Source organism: Pinus tabuliformis, chromosome J (genome assembly GCF_031772625.1).
Source record: "Pinus tabuliformis cultivar Carrire ecotype Pingquan chromosome J, CPIR1, whole genome shotgun sequence".
In the NCBI taxonomy this organism is placed as follows: domain Eukaryota; kingdom Viridiplantae; phylum Streptophyta; class Pinopsida; order Pinales; family Pinaceae; genus Pinus; species Pinus tabuliformis.
The window spans coordinates 1,334,382,777-1,334,408,311 of NC_142295.1; the positions used below are offsets into that span (position 1 = coordinate 1,334,382,777).

At 34.9% G+C, this 25,535-nt stretch overlaps 2 protein-coding genes across 2 annotated transcripts; one reads left to right on the forward strand and one right to left on the reverse strand.

The window, feature by feature from the left end:
- The first annotated feature begins 3,828 nt into the window (after positions 1–3,828).
- Positions 3,829–5,960, forward strand: LOC149232284 (cytochrome P450 71AU50-like). Its single transcript, XM_089376455.1, has 2 exons — positions 3,829–4,894; positions 4,992–5,960. Exons 1-2 carry the CDS (start codon positions 3,992–3,994, stop codon positions 5,643–5,645), a joined length of 1,557 nt encoding a protein of 518 aa, XP_089232581.1. The 5' UTR covers positions 3,829–3,991; the 3' UTR covers positions 5,646–5,960.
- A 403-nt stretch (positions 5,961–6,363) lies between these two features.
- LOC149232285 (cytochrome P450 71AU50-like) lies at positions 6,364–8,472 on the reverse strand. The gene is made up of 2 exons (XM_089376456.1): positions 7,447–8,472; positions 6,364–7,336 (listed from the first exon to the last, which is right to left on the reverse strand). Exons 1-2 carry the CDS (start codon positions 8,467–8,469, stop codon positions 6,683–6,685), a joined length of 1,677 nt encoding a protein of 558 aa, XP_089232582.1. The 5' UTR covers positions 8,470–8,472; the 3' UTR covers positions 6,364–6,682.
- Between the last annotated feature and the right edge of the window lie 17,063 nt (positions 8,473–25,535).

Sequence of the window (25,535 nt, forward strand, 5' to 3'; positions counted from 1 at the left end):
TATGTAGCTAAAGTATTTTCGTTTTGCCTTTATTTAACCATGGTTTGTTTGATCTCAAAGCTTAATGTGTCAATATCAGAAGGCCTCTCATTCATATTTATTCCTATAATCCTATCCTTATTATTGTTAACATTTATGTTGTTGTAAGAAGCCCATTTGCTTCAATTCCTTGGCATTCAATCAAGTGTCAAGTTTAAGTTAACAGTGGTCTTAGAAATGGACTGGAAGTTTGTGCCTTTTGTGGTGCTAAGCCTGTACATATTTTTCCCCGAGTGTATTGCTGCACAAAATGCAGGGCTTGTTAAGAGACAAATGCTAACATGACTTTCATGGTGTGTCTATTTTCTAATTTGATGCTGAAATTATTGCAACTTCCCCATCGTAAACAAAATGTCTCCTACTTGTTTTTTATGTTCTTTTTTTGAACTTTGTTAAAACCCTAGACAACAACGAAAGTAGCAAACCACAACATTTGAAATGAACATTTGAAATTTCATTTGAAGGCCAAAGAGTAACTTGTCCATTACTAGGGCTAGCTTTTCTACACTTTCAGCTTTTTAAAAAGAGAGTACAAAGGACAACTTAGCAATCTATAAATCATATTGTCATTTCTTAAGCTATGATTTTCTTGCCTATACTTATTTGGAGATATCTACAACTTTTCCAATTTTTTGTTTTTAACTTGAAAAAAATGCATCATATATTTAATTAATGCACAAAAAAAAATACATCATATAGTCTTACATTACTATGTCTCAGACTCGCAGCAAAGTTATGAGAGTTTTCCCTTCCAATATAGGAAACAAGGGAAACATGATTGCTTTCACATCCCACTGCAATAAAGTCTAACTGCATTAGCAACTAATTTTCTATTTTCCTCTGCAACCAAGAGGTTTTGTACAAATTTTCAACAAGCATGGTGAGGGCCTATTCATTGGTACAATATCCTAATAAACACTACAGGCCTTTGTTTAGGATAGAATTGAGAGGATTTATTTCATCTATATAGAATTTATGAAAGAAGTCATGTTTGATTTTTTAATTTTTTTTTTGGGATGTATTGCACTTTTGGTTAAACGACAACATATGTTTCCATAAATGCAATGAAACATTTCATGCCGGTGGTTACTTTGTGATGAGTTGGGTAGTATGGAACTTGCATGTATTTTATGGTTAGACAAAAGTTTCCAAATCCATGTTGTGGGATGGGTCAAGGGGCTCATGGATCTCTATGGAAGGAACAATTGGCTCAACAATAATGAGGAATGTACAATGTTATGCTTGTAGGTAAAAATTTGTTGCTCACAAAAAATAAAAGATATGGAACTTCCAATGTCTACAACATGAGGCTTCCACAAGGCTAAGATGGAGCCAAAACCCTTGCTATGAAGATTCATACATAAAAGTTTTTGGGACCAAGGGAGGCACCCTCTTTTTATTGAGTAAGAGAAGAATCCCACAATTTGATTTCCTAGAATTCAAAGGCTCGCTATTATTATTTTATTATGAAGTGTATCTTGCAAGCAGAAGTCATGCTTCTGAAAAATTGCAATGTAAGGAAAGAAAGCCTTAACAAAACATTTCAGTGGGCATAGGATTTCCCCAGATCAATGCGACGAATTGTACAAAGGTTTGTTTCACAATTTATGATGAACACTAAGAATTTGGGGTGCAATCATCTTCATTGACCTATGCATATTGCGATGGAGTGCTACCTGACCATAAATTTAGCTATTGAAAATCCTGAACTAAGAAGAATTGACCCAAACATAAATAAGCACCCATGTCAACATAAATAAGCCTATCTATATCTAAGTTGTATGGAAGCAGATATTGAATTGTTTCAATAGTCAGGATCTGATTACAGTGAAATGATATATAAAAAATATGACAATTGAAAATCCCCATGAACTACAAACATATAAAATTGAGATCTCTAAATATGTTTTGCTCCCATTCACTTCAACAATTCAGAAATGCAGAAACTTAGATTTGTGAGTTTTTAAGATGGAGGGTGTTTATTTCACAGGCCAAAATCAAGGTTTTAAAATTTAGAGTCTTACACTTTGTTTAGAAAAAAATTTCCTTACGGCGTTTCCTTTGCAACTTTTAATGCAAATGCTAGTATTAAACCATCCCAACAGAACCATAAAAATACCTCCAAAATTTCACTGCTTCTTTTATCCTTTTATTTTCAAATTCAATCCCTGCCATAAAGGACGGACGTGCGGCTCCACGACTCTCCTTGCCTGACTATTAACTTTAGATACTCCACAGCTCTCAACCATTAAAATACCTTCAAAATTTCTTTGTTTTTCTTTATCCTTTTATTTTCAAATTCAGTCCCTGTCCTAAAGAACAAACATACGTCTCCACGACTCTCCTTGCCTGACTATTAACTTTAGATACTCTACAACTCTCCTTGCTCGACTGTTGATTTTAGATATGTACTGTAACAGGACTCCACGAACTATTATTCTCAGATACATGACCAACTTTCCACGAAATCTGCGTAATCGTTTGCCAAAGTTTTTTTTTTTATTATTATCATCCTTGTTAATTCGAATTGACCCAGGAGTCACCTTGAAGATATTAAATGAACTTAAATGATAGAAGGGTTCACAAACCCTACACCTAATGTATTTTATACTGTAATAAGTTTTACATGAATTTGAGGTATGACAAACAAGTTTTACAGAAAAATATATTCTAAATTAAGTGGATGTTGAGAATATATCAACTATACAAAATTCAAAACTATTATATTGAAGAATTTAAAAGGAAATTTAGTCATATAAATTTTAATTTTTTATATTTATAAACATTAAATATGTTAGTTTGTGTTGATTTATTTATTTAAATCAGATTAAAGGTAAAAATAATTTGGGAAAATAAATATTTTATTGCAATTTTATAACAATATTTTATAAAAAAAATTAAACTATATTGATAATCTAAATTCAACTTTATATATAACACTCTTGTATATAAATACTTTGTAATTTTGAAATAATTCTTTGTAATTTTGATAACAATATTTCATAATTATTAATTCTAATATATATTAGTACTCTAAATTCAACTTTATATATAACACCCTTCCGTTTAAAAATTGAAGTGTATAAATACTTTGTAATTTTAATAACAATATCTCATAATTATTATTATATATATTAAATTATTTTTAAGTATATACCTTATAATTTGTTAGTAATATTTAACAATTTAGGTTTAAAATTGGAAACAAAGAATCTGCCCCAATTTAATCGGAAGATACATGTTTGAAAAAATTCATTCAATTTGCACATATTTAACCTATTTCATAATAATGGGATTCATGAGAATCAATCACACTGACATCCATAACAATCCAACCTAATGAAAAAATTCATTCAATTTGCACATATTTAACCTATTTCATAATAATGGGATTCATGAGAATCAATCAAACTGACATCCATAACAATCCAACCTAATAGTGTCGATTCGCAATGGTCCCCCACGAAAAAAAATTGGACATATTTAACCTATTCAATTTGCACATATTTAACCTATTTCATAATATGGGATTCATGAGAATCAATCAAACTGACATCCATAACAATCCAACCTAATATTGTCGATTCGCAATGGTCCCCCACGAAAAAAATTGGACATATTTTATAGTGGCATTCATAAGAATCAATCAAACTGACATCCATGACAATCCAACCTGATATTGTCGATTCGCAATGGTCCCCCACGAAAAAAAAAAAGATTAAAGTCGTCCTCGTGGTTTAGGAATCTAAATCATCTGAATGTCCGGCGAAATCTAAACAATTTTTAATTCAGCCCGATTGGTTTACATGTAGTTAAAAAATCAGAAAGGCGTCCTTGTGCTGTGGGAATGTAAGCATTATTAATGTTGCGTGAAATTATAAGAAACCTGTACCACTCTTGATTTGGTGTGTCTACTTGTACTATCGGTGACTGGTTGAGCGAAAGAAAGAGGATGGAGTTGGGATTGCCACAGTGGCTACTTTCGGAGAGCCGCGTAGGGTTTTATGTTAAACTTGCCGCTGCTCTTTTTCTAGCTCTAATGGTAGCGTCATGGGGCAAGGGAAGGAAGCGGAGGATGCCCCCGGGGCCTTTTCCGTTGCCCATTATCGGCAATCTTCACATGCTGGGAGACCGTCCCCACCGAGCGCTGGCAACTCTGTCTATGAAGCACGGGCCTCTCATGTCTCTCCGCCTCGGCTCTGTCCTCACCTTAGTCGTCTCCTCCCCAGAGGTGGCCAGGGAGTTCCTCAAGACCCACGATCAGCTTTTCGCAAGCAAAAGTCCGTCGGCCGCCGCTAAGCTTTTATCATTTAATTATGCGGACTTCGGTTTTTCTTCGTATAGCCCTTACTGGAGGCATTTGCGTAAGATCTGCGCTTTGGAGTTGCTGAGCGCCAGGCGGTTAGATAGCTTGCGCTTTATTAGAGAAGAGGAAGTCTCTGCCATGATTCGCTCTATTATTATTTCAGATGGATCTCGTCCCTTAAACATTAACCAAACCTTGGCGTCCGTTGCAACGGCTATAATCTGCAGGATGGCCTTCGGCAGAAATTATTCGGACCAAGACTTGAAAGCTTTCAATTCAATGGTCAGAGAAAGTTTTCTGTTACTGGGCTCATTTAATATTGGAGATTACATACCTTATTTGGACTGGATAGATTTGCAAGGTTTCAACCGCCGAATAAAGAAGCTACATGAGACGCAAAATCATTTGTTAGAGAAAGTAATAGAGGAACATGTTGCCCGGAATGAGTCCAACATCACACATGATCTTGTGGATGGCTTACTTGCAGCCTCTGCAGATAAAGATAGCGAGTTCCAGATTTCACGAGATAGTATAAAAGGAGCTATTTTTGTAAGTTCAAATTGCATATTAAATCAAATTAGATTTCGATATCTTTTAGCATAATTTGACACTTTAAGTATCATGATCATGAAATTGCTGTTGGCAGGATGTGTTGCTTGGTGGGTCGGACACTGCACCTACGGCGATAGAGTGGGCAATGTCGGAAGCGCTGAGAAACGCGCCAGTGATGAAGAAGCTTCAGGACGAGCTGGAAAGTGTAGTTGGAATGGATCGCATGGTATGTGAATCTGACCTGCCTAAGCTCGTTTATTTACAAGCTGCGGTGAAAGAAACGCTTAGACTCCACCCATCGGGGCCTTTCTTGGTGCGCCACTTACCTGGCACGTCCTGCAATGTATTGGGCTATGAAATCCCGCAGAATACTCTCGTTCTCGTCAATGTTTGGGCGATTGTGAGGAGCCCGAAGTCATGGGAGGACGCCGAAGTTTTCATGCCAGAGAGATTCATGGAAAGAGTTGGGTCTGAGGTAGATGCAAATGGAGATCAAAACTTTGCGTGCCTTCTCTTCGGAGCAGGCAGGAGAAGATGCCCAGGACAGCAATTGGGAACGCTTCTTGTAGAGTTTGGGTTGGCGCAGCTGTTGCACTGCTTCAACTGGAGGCTTCCCTTGGATGACATAAATGGGCAAAATCAAGAAGTGGATATGACTGAAAGGTTTAATGGAGTCACACTGCGCAAGGCTCGTGAACTCTCGGCTATTCCGACACCACGCCTTGAATGCATTGCTCACCTGAAATAGGACATCAGGTTTCGAGTGAAACCTGTGGAGATAGCAGTCTTTTCTGGTAGAAAACGGCTCGGAGCCGTGGGTTGAAAAGTCCTTCTATTCTATTTTGTATTGGGGATCGAAATAGGTTTTTGGACGTGTGGTGTTTAGGGTTCAGAAAACGGTTATGAGCTGTGTATCCAATATCCAAGATGGCGAGTTCGTTTCTTGTAAATATAACGCGTAGTATCTAAATACAGTGTGTAAATATGTACACAGTGGACTCGATAAAGCTATGATTCTTGTTATAACATTGATACTTTTATTGACGGTCTTATAGACATCCTAGAGAGCATATAGACATGTACAGTAACCTTTGTTAGAAACATTTGGTATTCCATCATTCTACTAGTTTATTAATTTTATTTAAAAAATAAATAAATCATATTAGTGTAAATTTCAACTATTTGTTAAGAAATTTGTCATCCTGTGCACATTAAATTTATAATTATAAAAAAATAATTTGAAAACTTCGGGCAGTGCAATAAGGTTTTGTTTAATTTGACTTTAGGGCAAAAGGCCGCCTAAACCAAGAAAGGTTTTTATATATCAAATAATTATTTTTTCTAAAGAAAGATACTTCCCAGCCAAATAATATAAAAAGGTACACCCCTGTAATTAATGGTGTGATACTTGCCAGCCAAATAATATAAAAGGTACGCCCCTGTAATTAATGGTGTGAGGCGTCAGTACATGATAACTACTTTGTACCTCTATAATAATAAGCTTATAACAAATATCATCCCTTTCTCACTCCGAGTCTTATAAAAACAATCATACATTTCGTCTAGATATTTTGACCGTACATATTCATATCTATGCTATGCATGATATTTACATCAAACCAAAACAAAATAAGAGGGGATCCTGCTTTACTAAACACTTGCATACACAGCTCTTTAACGTTTTTCTCCACCCTAAACAAACACCTTGAAAAGGCAGTATAATCTCCAAGTCCAAATACAATCAAAAGGGCTTCTATTTTCAATGATTCCACTCGAAATTAAGAACTATTTTAGGTGGCTAATGCATTCAAGGCGTGGTGTTGCAATAGCCAAGAGTTCATGAGCTTTGGGTAAGGTGATTCCATTAAACCTTTCGGTCATGTCCACTTCTTGATTTATCCCATTCATGTCATCCAAGGGAAGACTCCAGTTGAAGCAGTGAAAGAGTTGCGCCAACGCAAACTCTACCAAAAGCGTTCCCAATTGTCGTCCGGGGCATGTTCTCCTCCCTGCTCCGAAGGCAAGCCACGCAAAGCTTTGATCTCCATTTGCATCTACTTCCGAGCCAACTCTTCCGATGAATCTTTCTGGCTTGAAAGTTTCGGCGTCCTCCCATATCTTTGGGTTCCTCCCAATCGCCCAAGCATTAACGAGAACACGAGTGTTTTTAGGGAATTCGTACCCCAACACATTGCAGGACTCAGCGGATAAGCGACGGTTCAAAAGAGGCCCCGCTGGGTGGAGTCGAAGCGTTTCTTTTACCATAGCTTGTAAATAAACGAGCTGAGGCAGATCAGATTCGCATACCATGCGATCCAATCCAACGACGCGTTCCAGCTCGTCCTGAAGTTTCTTCATCACTGGAGGGTTTATCAGCGCCTCCGACATTGCCCACTCTATTATTGTAGGCGCTGTGTCTGACCCACCGAGCAACATATCCTGCCAACATCAATATCATGAACATGATCATCACAGGATCAAATTATACTAGAAGCCCTCTAAATCTAATTTGATATAATATTCATCCAGGCAGGCCAATTTTAACTTACAAAGAGGATTCCTTTTATGCTATCTCTTGAAATTTGGAACTCGCGATCTTTATCTCTGGAAGATGCAAGTAAGACATCAACAAGATCATGCGTGGTATTAGTCCCATTCTGCGCAACGTGTTCCTCTATCACTTTTTCTAACAACTGGTCTTGTGTGGTATGTAACTTCTTCATCCGACGGTTGAGACCCTGCAAATCCATCCAGGCCAAGAAAGGTATGTAATCTCCAACATTAAATGTGCCGAGTAGCAGTAAACTTTCTTTGACCATTGAATTGAAAGCCTTGGAATCTTGGTCCGAGTACTTTTTACTGAAGGCCATCCTGCAAATTACAGCGGTCGCAAGGGATGCCACAGTTTGGTTGATGTTTAAAGGACGACAACCCTTGTACGCATCTGAATTAATAATAGAACGAATCATAGCGAAGACTTCATCTTCCCTAATAAAACGGAAGCCATCTAAGCGCTTGGAGCTCAGCAACTCCAAAGTGCAGAGCTTACGCATTTGCGCCCAGTAAGGCCTATACGGAGAAAAGATGATGTCCGCAAAATTAAATGACAAATGTTTAGCAGCCGCCGACGGACCTTTGTTTGCAAAAACCTGATCGTGGGTCTTGAGAAACTCCCTGGCTATCTCTGGAGAGGAGACAACTAAGGTGAGGGAGGAGCCGAGTCGGAGAGACATAAGAGGCCCGTGTTTCATAGAGAGAGCAGCCAGCGCTCTGTGGGGAAGCTTTCCTAGCATGTGAAGATTGCCAATAATGGGCAACGGGAAAGGCCCCGGTGGTAGCTTGCCTTTTGCTACCCTCGAGAAGACGCTCCATGCTGTTGCCAATACAACAAAAACAAAAGCAGTGGCGAATTTAACATATAAATTACCTACGCTCTCTGAAACGCACGGCTGTTGAGATCCCAAGTCGGTCGTCATTCTTTTGCTCAACCAGGCACGCAGAGTACAATCAGGGACAACAAACACAAAGTGGTCCGAGTTTCTTATAATTGCGTCCAGCATTGAAATGGCCATATTTCCACATGACGGCGACTACTTATCTCTACAAGTTCCACTTTCAATAGAAAATGATTTTGCACCCGATTTTGGAATGCATACATGTCCGTACACGACAGTTCATCTGTCATTTCAGTTTAAAAGGAAATTAACATCGGTATGGGAACAAGTAAAATCCCCATAACAATGCGTGTCTTTACCGAAAGGGGGATTATAAAACAAGTTAAAGTGAAAAATTACTAAAATGATCAAATATGATATTATAGAAAAATTGAAATGAAGGGTAGTAGGTTTTTGTTGAGAATCTAATTCCAACTACTTCTTAGGTGTGAAAATCTTGTTAAAAAATAGAGAAACGAAAGATATTACACACCTCAATTTACACCACAACGAAAGATATTACACCACTTATTCTTTGTTTAAGTTTGTATCCCAATTTCAGACCTCAATTTATTTATTTTCTGTGTTGATTATCTGAACGAATGAGATCTGCACAATTTTGGATAACTTATTTGCAAAAAGAGGCAGAGCCTCTTCTTATGAAGACTTGTAACCGGAAGGGGAGCATCCAAAAGGTCAATTCATTCTCCCATCGTGCTTATTGGGGATTCTCCATCATGTGTTCAAGCTTATGGAGTCCTGGCCACGACCTCATATTCACTAGAATAGGTACTCAGATTTGAAGGCTTGATCCTTTCTAGAAGGATGAATTTTCCTTGGAACAATTGAAGTTTGTATCCCAATTTCAAAGCCCAATTTGTTCTGAACGAATGAAATATGCACAAATTTGGATAACTTACTTACAAAAAGAGGGAGAGACTCTTCTTACGAAGACTCTCGGCGGATCAACTCAATACTTCAACAAGCATTCAACATACAAATCTTTAAAGCCCAACACATAAAATCTCGCTCAAGCATACATTGAACAGATCTACAAACAAAAAATAATATAATTTAGTCATACAACACAATCCTCTACCCTATTTATTTACAGGACTAAAATTCACAGTTTTCTCACATTTTCTTGGCCCTCCCTTGAGGGAGTCAAGCGAGAACCTGCTCTGATACCATGTTAGAAAATAGAGAGAGAAATGAGAGAGATATTACACAAAACACAAAACCACACTTTGATACTATTATTGATCACCATAGGTACAAATATAGAGGACATAAATCACCGACTTCGACACATCTAGATCATGACTACAACTCATACATTGGAAACAAAAACTTCTAGAATGACTCCTCATAAATCCTAATGACAACTACACATGACATGAAAGCATTACTTCCAACAAACTGTCCATCCAAGTGTCCCAGTTCACTTTTAGTTACACAGTTCACTTTCAGTTTAGTTCAGTCTCACTGCATTCATTTAACTTTGATGTCCCCAATGTAATCTTATTTAACTAATTCGTAACATTGAAAAGAGACCCTCTACTCCACTTTTCATTTTCATTCTTTGTCATGGTATTGGAGCGCAAGGTCGCATAAGACTCCAGAGAGAGCAGTGCTTCAATATTCTTTGGGCTCACAAAGAAAAAGCAAGGGTCATGAGAGGCCTAGGATAAAAGTACGTATTTTATACCTGTGAAGAAGAGGAAGCGTGTCAATTGTGCATCTGTCAAGAAATCCCATTGTGTGAAAAATTATGCAAACTTACGAGCTTTTCGTCATTTTAAATTTGACGCACTTTGTTATTTTAAATTTGATGAACTCCATCAATTGAACGAGTGTGCAAAATTGAGCACAACAAGCCACCGGAACTACGCAAAAACAACAAGGAATTTAATGGTATGTATTTTAAAAACATAAAGGTTGTTGTCATATTTTTTAAACACATTCTCCTTTTAATGAGTTATAGGTTCTTTACATTTGTTTTCAAAAAGGTTATCTAAAGAATTTTAAAGGATTTTTTTTTTAGGGTTAAAAAAAAGAAAAAGGATTACTTTAATCTTTGCTCAAAAGGGATTTAAAAAAAGGGTGTAAATAGAGATTTTGAGAAGGGATTTGTTATTGTCAAAGTTTACATTGTTATAAAAAGGGGTGGTGCAAGTTATCAATTTGGAGATTTGTTATTGAAACAAAATAAAGGGTTTATTAAGGGTTTTTTTAAGAAAAGGATGTTTCATTGTTCTAATCGACTCTTTCCATTGTGATTTTTTTTGTATAACTTTTGTGAAAGCGTCACCTTTCTAAATATTTATGGACACGTTTGTTTGTGGAAGCCAAGAAGTAGAGAATTTTTTATTGCAATTAGTTGTGATGTCTACAATTTGTTTTTCTTGTTGAAGTCGTAGTGAGCCAACACTCAACAAATGGGAAAATCCAAGAGGCTGAGAAGGTCAAAGAGACACCTCAAGATGTTCGAGATATTTTTAGATTTGGAAGAGAAAAGGAAAAAGGACACCTTTCCATTGAAATGCATAAAATAATTTGTGGATGACATCATTTTTCCCCTAATTTCAAATGCCAAGACAACCAAGGAGGCTTGGGATACCCTTGAAAGGATTTTTGGTATAAGGAGGGGCATTGAAATTGATGATGAAGGTTGATCTATAACAAAAGGTCTACAACAACATGAAAAGTTTGTTGAATACCACTATGCAGAAGAAGAAGAGGAGTGAATAAATGCCTCTGAGTCCCACTATGCACAGTTGCAAGTGGATGAAAATTTGATGAACCGAGTAACAGAGCTTGCTGATTAAAATTTGGTGAATCCAACAACAAAGCTTGCTGATGTAATCTTTGGTGAATCCAGCAATAGATCTTGTTGTTGACAGTGAAACTACCCTTGGAGCAGTTAATGATATGGCAAATCTAACAATTAATTATACTGATTAAGCTGAGAGGATCATTCTACAACCCAGTATGAGGGGATGTGTAAGTTTGTCATTTCATCTCTCTGTTCCCCTTTAAAATAAAAATAAAAGTTAAAAATTATGTCGACTATAATAAAAAAAAAATGAATATGTTATAAAATAATTAGAAGTAAAAAATGTGTGAGTAAGATGTTTAAATCTTCTGATTTAGTATTGATGAAATATTTTAATACGAATTGATATTAACATATACTTCAAAATATGTAAATAATAAAAAACCATTGAACATGTTAGGTAAAATATTTTATTGTCAATTTTGTGTGTATATATATATATATCATGAAAAATTAAGTTTTTATGGTTAAAACGTTTATTTGGCCATATATATATATATATATATATATATATATATATAGCATTTTAAAATATAATTTAAACAATGAAAATTAACACTTTGTATTTTACACTGTAAAGAAGCTTGAACATAAAGAAATTTGATCCCTCTCGACTCATGTTTGATCCGTACTTAAGATGGATCTATGTTGGTGTAAACTTTGATGAATATTTGTTGACTAGTAATGAATGGTTGCATATGATGCAACGAAAAAAAATGATATTGACATTATACTATTTGGTGAGATAATCCCACTTGAGTTTGAAAAGAAAGTGGAAGACAACCTGTCTGTAGCAACACATGTTAGTATAGAAGTAGAAGAGTCAGAGACAGAGATAAAGGCAGAGGCAAAGAAGGAAGCCCACAAACAAAAAATAAAGGCAAAGAAGGAGGAGTGACAAGAGAGAAGTCTCATTGTAGAGAGGAAGAAACATAGCCAATATGATTCTGCATATGTTTTTACATTTACCATTGATTTCCAATGTGCTGGTAAACATGAAGATTCTGAAGAAGAGTTGAAATTCCTTGAAGCATGACTTGCAACACCATGTCTAGATGACATCTACATAGAAGCTGCAGAAATGTGTGTTGAGGACAACATGCATAATGAACACATCAATTCAATTTTTAGGTATTGGAGTTTTGAAGAAATAAAATTTTATTCCCATCTTATGTTGTAGTAAATTGATGATGAAAAACACACTACAAAAAATAATATGTGGCAGCAGCCCACATACAAGCCATTTTTTGTAGAAGTCCAGGACATGCTTAGACAATTTGGAACAATAAAAGACCCACACCAACAAATGAAGAAACTAAGGTTTGAAGGATAAAACAAGAAGAAAAACCTGAAGTAATTTAGGGGGCACATGATCTGGAAGAAGAGAAGAAGAAAAGTCAATGTAGTTGAAGTCAAAATTTTAAATTGTAAGAATATCTGAGACATAGACCAGAAGACGTCTTAATTAATTTTCTATGTGGTTTGAATTAAGATGGAGCGTTGGAGAATCTAAGTCCAACCACTTGCTAGGTGTCAAAACCGTCCATCCAAGTGTCCCAATTCAATTTTAGTTAGTCTAGTTTAGTTCAGTGTCACTGCAGTTATTTAATGTTGATGTCCCCAATGTAATCGTATTTCACTGAATCTTGCTATTGAGAATAATAACTCTCTCGTCCACTTTTTGTTTTCAATTTTTATCAGTTTTATGAATAAATCTATCGACGAGAAAATCAAATATGAGTTGGAAACTTGTTAAAAAACTATTATTTTATTTATTAAAAAATTGAAATGTAAATAAAAGTTGTTTATGATATTTTATTTACAAAATAATTTTTTTCATATTTTTTAACACTCAAATTATTTTTCTTATATCTTTTAATACTCCAATTATTATATGGAAATGTCTTGTATTAAAAAAAACTATAACTTATTTTTATGTTTACCTTTAAGTTACCTTATTTAATATATATGCCTTTAACTTTAAGTTGTTATATATATATATATATATATATATAAAATGAATAATTTATGACTAATTTTATGTCTACCTTTAAGCTACTTTATTTAATATATATGTGTTTAACTTGAAGTTATATATATAATTCAAATGGTTATGAAAAGGATTTTTGGATCACAAATAAGAAAGTTTTATGAAAAGGTTTTTTAGATAATAAATAATAAATCTTATACACTAGTTTGATATTTAATTTGACAAATTGTAAAATAGAAATATTATTATTATTATATTTTTTATTAACTTATTTACATTCTTTCTCATTTAATAAATATTCTTATTATTTTTATTTTAATCAAATTATATTAATTCCAAAAAAAATATATTACATTTTAAAACTTGAAACCTTATAATACATCATCTACATCTTTCGCATCAAATATAAGGATGATTCAAGGGTTTTTGCCTTTTCTCTTTTCTCTTACAAGCATCAATCCACTATACATATATATCTATCACAGCTAAAGGTAGAGTTGTTTTCTCATTTTCTTTTAGAAAGTTTTATTGCAATCGATTGTTAGGATATTCCGACACATAGGAAATAGTTAAGTATAACTTGGTCTAGTATAGAGTTTCTTTACTATGTACATTTTGTAACTTACAATCTGACGATCACGATATGTAGTGATCCAGCGGTTCATTCTCTCCTCGGTATTACCGACACTTGATCCGTGGCTTAACACCCGATTGGTCCATGATCTCTATTTAAAGAGCATGGAGGGTCATTTGTAGGTGAATCCGTCTATGAGAGAAGCATATGTAAATTCCTACATGGTATTAGAGCTATTTGAGGGCCGCGTCCGTTGGTGATCCAAATCTGAAGCCAACGGAACTGCATCCGACTGTCGTTTCCTAGATCTACTGTTTTTGACTACTTTCGGGCCGAGAGGACTGCTCTATTGTGTTGGGAGCATCTGTTCCAGTGAGGAACCCCTTTCGTTTCACGCGAAAAGGTTTCCTGTAGCCCTAGCTGCGTCATTTTTAAGATCTGGAGGTATACAGTGTTTATTTGCAGTTTACAGTTATTTTCTCTCTATTTATTTCGGTTTCGGTTTATTTAGCTTTTTTTTATTACCGGATCTGAACCTTTCATTTTTGCGTATGCTCTTTGCCCCGCGACTCTGTGCGATCTGGGCAAATCAGAAACAGAAAGGAAGGATTTTTCTCATGCGTATGCTCTTTTCCGTTGCGCCTTAGTGTGATCTCAGAAAATCAGAAACATTGAGGAAAATATTTAGTTTCCAGCTAAAGCTAACTTCGAGCCGTAAGGTTCGTTTTCTTTGCATGTCCGTGTTGGGTTTTGTGTTTTTTGTTTTGTAGGGAAAAAGAGCTTTCTCAAAGCAAGCACGCAACCCAAAGCTTCAACCCCCCCCCCCCCCTCTCTCTCTCAAATTTTTTGTATAGCTCACTTGGTTCAAAGCTAGTTTATGAGAGTAGAGGTCTTGAGTTCAAATCTCCTTTTTGTGGGGGCTTTTTTTTTTCATTTCCGCACATTCCCGCACTTCGTTGGCATCTTCAACAACTTTTCTTCAAAAATCCATAACTTCTTCATCCGGAAGCCGTTTTCAGAGTCGTTTTTTTTTAACCAGTCTAATTTTTCGAGATCTTTCCATTGGAACACTTAGTTTCAGCATCTATAGCTTCAGTTTTTGTTAAAATGGAAAGTCCATGCCAAGTTATTCTTGACAGCACCAACTACTTCCAATGGTTGTCCTACATGGAGGATTTACTTAGAAGTAAAGGTCTCTACAGAATAGCCTCAGGCCAAGAAAAGAAACCGAAAGATGAAGATAAGGCTGCTAAATGGGAAAATAGGCAAGATCAAGCATGTGGTTTGATAGGGATGTCTATTTCTCCAGATCTTAGATTCCATATTGCAGAACTTGATACTCCTGATGAAGCAATGAAACAGATCAACAAAGTTTTTGGAATTAAAAATGAACTTAGAGCTCATCAACTTGAAAATGAGTTGCTTACATTGGACCCCAATAATTTTTCTTGCATTGAAGATTTCTTGTCCAAATTCAAGACCCTTAGACATCTCTTGGAAGGTGTTAAGGTTAAGAAAGAAGATAGTAACCTTATCTATTCCATTCTTACTAAGTTGGGACCAGCCTATTCTGTGTTTGTTTCCACCTTCCATTCTACAAGAGAAGCCTTCATTTCTCAAGGACAAGACTACAAGTCCCCTTCCTTTGATTCTTTTTGTGATTCTTTAATAAGAGAACAAGAAAAACTCTTACACCTTGGTCTTCTTAATCTTGGAAACTCTTCCAAGAACGCATTAGCCGCCCAGCAACAACCAAATTCAAAGAATCCTAAGAAGTCATATCCTAAAAGGAATGGTCCTAAACCAAACAAGCGTCCTAAGCAATCTCAGCCTCAAAATGAAAAATCATTTGAGCAAAATGATAAGACAAATAAAAACAAAGGGAAGAAGTCTGATAGACATTGCAACTTTTGTAATCAAGATGGCCACTTAGAATCCAAACGCTTTAAGAAAATGGAAGCCTTGGAAGCAGCAATGAAAAAGCATAACATCCATTTGGAGCACTCTTCAACTTCAACTTCATCTTCGGGAATGGCACTTTCTGCATGTGGTTGTCAATCATCTCGGTCTGGTTATGCACTAAATGTATCTTCTTCTTCTCATTCTCATGAGTGGCTCATTGATTCTGGAGCTTCTTATCACATGGCCAAAAACAAAGCCACGTTTTCTTCTTTAAATGATTGTAACACCAAAAATATATATGTTGGTGATGATAGATATCTTAATGTTGTAGGGACTGGAACTGTTCATTTAGACAATGGTCAATTTAGTGATGTATTATGTGTTCCAACCTTATCATGCAACCTTCTATCTGTATATCAGATAACTCATTCAGGTGAACGTAAAATCATTGAATTTTCACCTCACGATGTTGTAATTAAGGACCTAAGAGATCCTAGACAGATTTTAGCTACTGGCATTGCTGATGATTCTACAAGGTTGTATAAGTTTCACAACTTTGGGTCATCAAATCTTCCCTCGGTATTTGTTGCTCATAACGATGAAGTGAGCAAACTTTGGCATGAGCGATTTGGTCACTTAAACTATCGCTCTCTTCAGAATCTATGTAAAGAAAATATGGTGACAGGTCTTCCAATGGTATCTTGTAGAGATGGTGTTTGTTCTGGATGTGTACTCGGAAAACATCATCGGGACAGTTTTGAAAAATGTGCCTCTTGGCACGCCTCAGCCCCTTTACAGCTTGTGCATAGTGATTTATGTGGTCCACTTCCAGTTGTTTCATTCTCTGGCTGCAAGTATTTCTTAACTTTCATTGATGATTTCTCCAAACGCACTTGGGTATACTTCTTAAAACTCAAGAGTGAAGTATTTAACACATTTTTGGCCTTCAAGGCCTTTGTTGAAAAACAATCTGGACATCAAATTCTTAAGCTAAGATCTGATAATGGCGGAGAATATGTTAACAACAAATTCATCAACTTTTGCACTGAGAATGAAATTCAAATGCAACATACTGTTCCATATACTCCACAACAAAATGGTGTAGTTGAAAGGAAGAATCGCACCTTAAAGGAAATGGATAATTGTATGTTGCAATCTAAAGGACTTGGTCTTAGTTTTTGGGCAGAAGCAATTAACTGTGCAAATTACATAATAAATCGCACTCCTACTAAGGTTTTAAAGAATATCACTCCAGAAGAAGCATGGAGCTCAATTAAACCAGATGTAAGTCACTTTCGTGTTTTTGGAAGTGAAGCATGGGCCCATATTTCAGATGAAAAGCATAAAGCTTTAGAACCTAAGAGTGAAAAATGTACTTTTGTTGGATATTCTGAAGAAGTCAAAGGATATAGACTTATTCCACTTAAGTCCAAAAATGTTATCATTAGAAGAGATGTAAAATTTGTTGAAAATATATCGGCCTGCGAGCCTAGTTCGGCGGATGTGCCACCTTTCCATATCTCTTCTACTTTTGAAAATATTTCTTCTTCAGATGATGAAAGTGAGGATGACAATCCTCCCCCACCATCTCAGGATCCTCCTTCAGCACCTCAGCTTCCAAAATGGGTCCGTGCTACTCGGGATGCAGCAGGTGATCTTGCCGGTGATCCTATAGATCAGCGACGTACACGTTCTCAGTTTGATAGAGCCTCTTCTTTACTAGCTCAGGCTCCAGTGAATTATGATCCTGACACCTTTGCAGAAGCTTTAGGCCATCCAGATTGGGAAGCAGCTATGAATGAAGAATATCATTCATTATTGGCAAATGATACATGGGATCTTGTTCCTCTACCAAAGGGACGAAAACTTGTTAGATGCAAATGGGTTTACAGAACCAAGTATGGACCAGATGGGAAAGTTGATAAACATAAAGCTCGTCTTGTGGCTAAGGGTTTTTCACAAGTTGAAGGCATTGACTACACTGAAACCTTCTCCCCTGTTGCCAAAATGAACTCTATCCGCCTTGTTCTTTCCCTTGCTGCCTCTTTCAAATGGGAAGTCCATCAGATGGATGTTAAATCTGCCTTCTTGCATGGGGACTTGCATGAAGAAATCTATATGGAACAACCTATTGGCTTTATACAAACAGACTCCAGCCTTGTATGTCGACTTAAGAAATCCCTTTATGGTCTCAAGTAAGCTCCTCGAGCTTGGTATGCCAAAATGGATAGCTTTCTTTTAGAATCTGGCTTTTCTAGGTGTCATTCTGATAATACTGTCTACACCAAGAAAGTGGGCAAGTCTCTTATCATTCTTGTTCTTTATGTTGATGATCTTATCCTTACTGGTAGTGATCCCAACCTTATCAACCATGTGAAGTCCAGCCTTAAAAGGAAGTTTGAAATGACAGACTTAGGACACTTACATTATTTTCTCAGTCTTCAAGTCTTGCAATCCAAGGAAGGTATTTCCCTTTCCCAGTCCAAGTATGCCTGTGATATTCTACGCCATTTTCACATGGAAGACTGTAAGCCAGCCCCTTCTCCCTTTCAGTCTGGAGTCAAACTTTCAGTCACTTGTACTTCTCCTGAATTTGATGCTACCTTATACCGTCAACTTGTAGGAAAACTTTTGTATCTAACCCATACTCGTCCTGACCTTTCCTTTGCTGTTGGCCTTGTTGCCCGGTTTATGCAACACCCACATGAAAGTCATTGGAAAGCAGCTAAAAGAATACTTCGTTATGTTCGACGTACATTTCAGTTTGGGATTCATTACAGTGCCGAAGCAGCTCCTCTATTGGTTGGTTTCACTGATTCTAATTGGGCTGGTGACCTTGATGATCAGAAGTCTACTGCCGGTTATGTGTTCACTCTTGGTTCAGGACCTATTACATGGGCTTGCAAGAAACAAGGTGCCATTTCTCTTTCTTCAGCAGAAGCAGAGTATCGTGGTGCTGTAGAAGCTAGTAAGGAAGCCTTGTGGCTTCGTCAGATCCTGTCAGAGTTTGGCTTTCAGCAGCAGCATCCGACTACACTTTGGTGTGATAATCAAAGTGCCATTCAACTATGCAAAGATCCAGTCCAACATCAACGCAGCAAACACATTGAACTGCACATGCACTTCATCAGAAAGCTCATTCATGACCATGTTCTTGAAGTGCAATATTGTTCAACAGATGATCAAGTTGCAGACATCTTCACAAAGGCTCTCACAGAGGCGAAGTTCACTAAACTTCGATTTATGGTTGGAGTTCAGGAAGTTGTCACTAAGGGGGGATAGGCTCTAGTGCCTCCTTCCTTCTCCTATTGTGTCATATTTGTAAATCCTTCAATCCTATCCCAAGTTGTTCTTAAGGGGAGATGTTAGGATATTCCGACACATAGGAAATAGTTAAGTATAACTTGGTCTAGTATAGAGTTAGGTAAAGTGTGTTTCTTTACTATGTACATTTTGTAACTTACAATCCGACGGTCACGATACGTAGTGATCCGACGGTTCATTCTCTCCTCGGTATTACTGACACTTGATCCGTGGCTTAACACCCGATTGGTCCATGATCTCTATTTAAAGAGCATGGAGGGTCATTTGTAGGGTAATCCGTCTATGAGAGAAGGGTATGTAAATTTTCATTCTTTTATTAATAAATTGCCTGAAGTGGCTGCGTTGGCTCAGGCCGTGGACTATTTCCCTCTTTGAGGGTTTTAACCACGTCAAAAATACTGGTGTATTGATCTGTGATCTAGTTGTGAGCGGTTTCCTTCGGTGTTCTATCTGAGGAACTTACCCTGTAAATTCCTACATCGATTCAACTGAATTTGATAGTACTTTCTCACTATAAGAATGATTAGGCTCATGGTTGCACTTCTTACAACTAATTACAAGGACAAATATAACTCATGTTCTTTAATTGTCCTTTGTTTAGTATTTTTACCTCATTGGGGGATGTGGCAGTGCTACTAGGGGTTGGCCTAGATCTGAAGAAGTCGAGTTATCAGTAGGTGGCTTATATTGTTGGGAATTGTTCTTATTTTGTCCTGCAGAATTCATGTTACGTGTTCCTCCCTTTAGACCTCTCCATCCACAGTTCGTTCTCTTACATCCTTGGTGGAAAAACACCTCCTTTATGGACAAGCATGCAATTTGAAGGTTCCTCAGCTGTTGGAATATTCTGCACCTAAAAGTAGCATTTTCAAAATTCGATGGCTAGGTAGACTACTTACCCACCAACTTGAGGATGATTTTGTTTGGTAATCCTTGAGGTCCACCTCCACACATATGTGGAGAAAAGAGACGATATCTTTTATCAATCTTTCATTGTCTACTTTCATGAAACAACTTATAGAGTTTGCAATATCTTCTAGAATCTTTGGGTAGATCCATTGGAAAGTAATCTTTGGGAGCCTAACACAAATTAGAGTCGACAGGGACTTCATGATGAGAGGATTAAAATTTGGAAACCATGGTGGAATTGAAAGACTAACTATGCCCCAAAAGGAGGGACCCTAGTTAAAAACCCTCTTTCATTATTCATGTTTTTTTAAAGAAAACCACGAAAAATCCTTTTGAGAAAAATAACAACTTGATGTTCTAGAACTATTTCTAGTAAACCTAGTCTCGGAGGGAAGATGTTGAAGGCCAAAAGCCAATAAAACAACATATACTTTCCTTTTGTTTATAATTTTCAATCGTTATCTTACTAATGACATCATTCACCTAAAGCGTTGGTGTATGTGAAGAATGTTCCACCAAAAATGCCTAGCTTGAGAGTTCCTTAGGAGTCTAAGAATTGAGATTTGACTTTAGGGCATCCTTGAAAGACATGGGCGTTGAAGAAGAGGATTCCTTGCCGCCCCTCGAATCTCCTTTCACACAAAGAACTAAGGAGATAGTCTCGTCCTTTTTAATGCCATAATCTTTGAAACCACCTACCATCATTGTTATTTTTTTCCATTACATGGGAGTATCTATATCTTTTTTAAACATTGTCATTTCCTTCTTATTTTTACTGAAATTTATTTTTACATTTAATTTGTAAGTATTTTATTCCTTTAATCCATTCTTTAAAAATAAATAAAGAATTTTATTATGAATTTATTTATAAAGATAATATATTCTTTAGGTCACAAGGTCTTACATCAACCAGGATTAAATCCATTACAATAATTTATCTAATACCATCTCCACATATCTCTTGCAATAATTAAGGTTGAATAGAGAAGATAACAATCATTATTCTTAACTCCCCAAAATGATTAACTTATCATATATACTAGCATAATCCATTTGACCGACCCCCAAAAGGATTAAATCTCTTGAGGTACAAAACTCTTTTAGACTGCATAACTCCTTCTATATTACATATTAAATATGAAAAGGATAAATAAATTGAAATATTACATATTATTTTAATAATGAGAATTGGATAAATTACACATGTCCCTTTTATTAAAAAGTAATTAAATATTTAATTTAAATTACTTATTTTATATGGGCGTTGAAATAATTTATGATGTTAATATTAGAAATAAAATTTAAATTAATTATATATATATGAAGTTGATATTGAAATAAAGTAGTTAACATGGACATTGAAATAATCTATTTAAGTCTTATAGTAAAATATTTTAAAAAATATAAGAATGATACATATTCCCCACATTTAAAAGCAGAACTTAATAGATTTTTTTTTACTTTTAAGTACTTTATTTTTCTAAAGTTAGTATAAAATTATGTTACTTCATATAAATTTCAAAATATTTTACTTACGGTTCAGAGAAAGAGTAAAGGATGACAATGGCCAAGGACAGTCATAAATAGTAAGGAATGAATTTGGAAAGTAGAGATGGGATTATTTAGGATATTTATTTATTTTTTAAAGAGATTTTGAATATTTTTTAGTTTTATTTTAAGTTTAAATTGTGAACTTTTTACTATATTGATACTTTTTTGTTTTTCATTTTTTATATTAAAAAAAAATTACATAGAAAGCAGATATGAAAACACCACACCATATGCTGCAAAGTTTAGAGATTTTTTTTTGTTTTTATTTTTTATATTAAAAAAATATTACATAGAAAGCATACATACAAACACCACACTATAAGAAAAAAATTTAAATTGTGAACTCTTTACTATATTGATACTTTTTTTTACATTTTTTATATTAAAAAAAAAATTACATAGAAAACAGATATGAAAACACCACCATATTATGCAAAGTTTAGAGAGTTTTTTGTTTTTTTATTTTTTATATTAAAAAAAAATTACATAGAGAACATACGTACAAACACCACACCATATGCTGCCAAGCTTAGTGGATATATATAATAAAAAATATTTTGAAAACAAAAATTAAAATTTCACCAAAACAAAATTCCCAATTACAACCAAAAACTTCAAAACATCACATGTATTGTTTTAGATTGGAGTTTTAGAATCTACTATGTTGTCGAAGTTGAATTCGGGTTGTTGTTGTTAGATATTGTGTTTTTAGAAATATTTAAATTAATATTATATTTTATTCTAATTAAATTTTTAGATAAATTTAAATTAGGAGTTTGTAAATAATTTCATTTGATGTTAGTGATGATAATGATGATGATGGTGGTTAACATCCTCTAAGACCAAACATAACATTGGTCTATCGGACCTAAAGAAACAAATTATTTATTTTGATTTAAGATTTTATTCCTATGCTCAAAAAGCTTTGAGAGAAGCCTCCCGAGCTCACTATAATTTTGACGTTGTAAAAGGCTAGGAAGGTCAATATTGTAACAAAGATTGTGAAACTGAGATCTAATGTGGTTGTACGCGTGGCACTCTAAGAGGAAGTGGTTTTCATCCTCGATGTTCCTAATCTCACATATATGGCAGACCCTTTCCATCCATGGCATTTTAGGAACTGCCTAATGACCTGTTTCACTATGGAGCTCATGAGAATTCGATCTAATCTTTGCTATATTAATCTTTTTCTTTGAGTTAGTTAAAATAGAGAGGTACTTTGATCTTCTAGGGTGGGGTTATGACCTTCTTATAATAACTTAATTTTCTTTTAGCCACTAAATCTTTCTCACACCACATTTTTTCTTTGAACTTAGAAGTAACAATATCTTTAATGTTATTTATGTTTTGCAATGCATTGTTCTCGTTGATCTCCCAATAGTTTAACCAGGCCCTTGTGTTTTTATGCCACCCCTGATTGAGCCTTAGGTGGTTTTGGCTGGAATTTAAAGCTAGCTTAGGAAGTCTATGATCGTCTATGATTGTCTATGATCGTTTAATAGTATTAATAAACATTTTTTATTATCGCATAAGTATGTGATAAGTTTTTTATAACTTCATTTCAAGTTGCTTAAAATAAATAAATCATAAAATTAACTAAATTATTATTATAATGTTGAACTAGTATAGATCTATGTTAACTTCGAGTATCAAATATATTTTTACTCTCAAAGAGGTTTAAATCTAAATAGATTTGATCCCTCTCAACACTTGGTACATGGAGTTAAGATGGATCTACGGCGGTTATAATTATAACTAGCACAACCACATTTCCAATAAGCCTCAATGGATATGGATTTAATATTAATATTAATATTGATATTAATAAATATATAAATATAATAATAATACAATAATAATTATATTATAAAATATTATTATCATTATATTATAAATACGATAATAATTATAAACCCAAGAGATTAATATTAAAAACCCAAGGGATTAATATTTAGAACCCAAGGGATTAATATTTAGGACTCAAGATATTAATATTATAAATCCCTTTACAAAAATCCCAATTACAGTGAAAAACTTCAAAACATCAAATGGATTGTTTTAGATTGGAGTTTTAGAATCCACTATGTTGTCGAAGTTGAATTCGTGTTGTTGTTAGATATTGCGTTTTTAGAAATATTTAAATTAATATTATATTTTATTGTAATTAAACTCTTAGATAAATTTATATTAGGAGTTCGTAAATAATTTTATTTGATGTTAATAAACATTTCTTATTATCACATAATTATGTGATAAGTTTTCCATAATATAAATTTACTTTATCATATTTTTCAAGTTGCTAAAAATAAATAAATCATAGAATTAACTAAATTATTATTATAATTTTGAACTAACATAGATCCATCTTAACTTCAGATATCAAATATATTTATACTCTAAAAGAGGTTTAAATCTCAAGAGATTTGATCCCCTCAAAGCTTGGTATATGGAGTTGAGATGGATCTATGCTGGTTATAATAATAACTAGCACAACCACATTTCCAATACGCGTGGATATGGATTTAATATTAATATTGATGTTGATATTAATAAATATATAAATATAATAATAATTATATTATAAAATATTAGTATCACTATATTATAAATACGCTAATAATTATAAACCTGGGAGATTAATATTAAAAACCCAAAGGATTAATACTAAAGACCCAAGGGAATCATATTAAACCCGAGGGATTAATATTGTAAATCCAAGTTATATAAACCCTAAGATAAATATTATAAACCCTAAGAAAAACATGCTTAACCATGGTTGATTTTCATATTGAAACAATCTTTGTCACAATGTGATGTTGACATCATTGACTATGGTTGACCAAGATTGATTTTCATATTGAGAGAATCTTTGTCACAATGCAATGTTGGACCATGATTGACCATGTTTGACCATGGTGAGACAATCTTTGTCAAAATGTGATGTTGGACCATGGTTGACCATGATTGACCATGGTGAGACAATATTTGTCACAATGCAACATTGGACCAACATTGACCATGTTTTTCACAATGTGACATTGGACCATGAGACAATATTTGTAATAATGTGATCATGGTTATTGCACATGAGAACCTTTGTCACAATGTGATCATGGTTGACCATGATTGACCATGGTAAGACAATCTTTGTAAAATGCAACAATTGACCATTGTTGACCATGGTTGTCACGATGTGACACTGGACCATGAGACAATCTTTGTCACAATGTGACCATTGTTATTGCCATGAGAACCTTTGTCACAATGCGACCATGGTTATTGACAATGATTGACCGATTTTCATATCGAGACAAGCTTTGTTACAATACAACGTTGGAGCATGGTTGACCATGTTTGACCATGGTAGGCAATGGTTGACCATGGTTGATTTTTACATTGAGACAATCTTTGTCACAATGTGACGTTGGACCATAGTTGACCATGCTTGACCATCGTTGATTTTCAAATTGACCATGTTTAACCATGGTTGACTATGATTGATTTTCATATTGAGACAATCTTTGTCACAATGGGACATTAGCCAATGCTTGACCACGGTTGACAATGGTTGAACATGGTCGATCATGTTTGATCATGGTTGATTTTCATATTGAGACAATATTTGTCACAATGATGTTGCACCATGGTTGATGATGGATGAACATGGTTTATTTTCATATTGAGATAATCTTTGTCACAATGTGACATTGGACCATCATTGACCATGGTTGACAATGATTATAAACACAAGATAATAACATTAAAAACCCTATGAATAATATTATACCCTAGGAATATGAACCCTTAGATTAATAAACCCAAGGGATTGATATTATAAACTCAAAATACTAATAAATCGAAGGACTCAATACTAAAATCCCAAGGCATTATAAACCTAAGGGAATAATATTAAACCCAAGAGATTAATATTATAAACCAAAGGTATATAAATCCTATGATAAATATCATAAACCCTAAAATAAGCATTGTTGATCATGTTTGACCATGGTTGACCATCGTAGATGATGGTTGACCATGGTTTATTTTCATATTGAGACAATATTTGTCACAACGTGATGTTGGACCATGGTTGACCATGATTGACCATCTTTGATTTT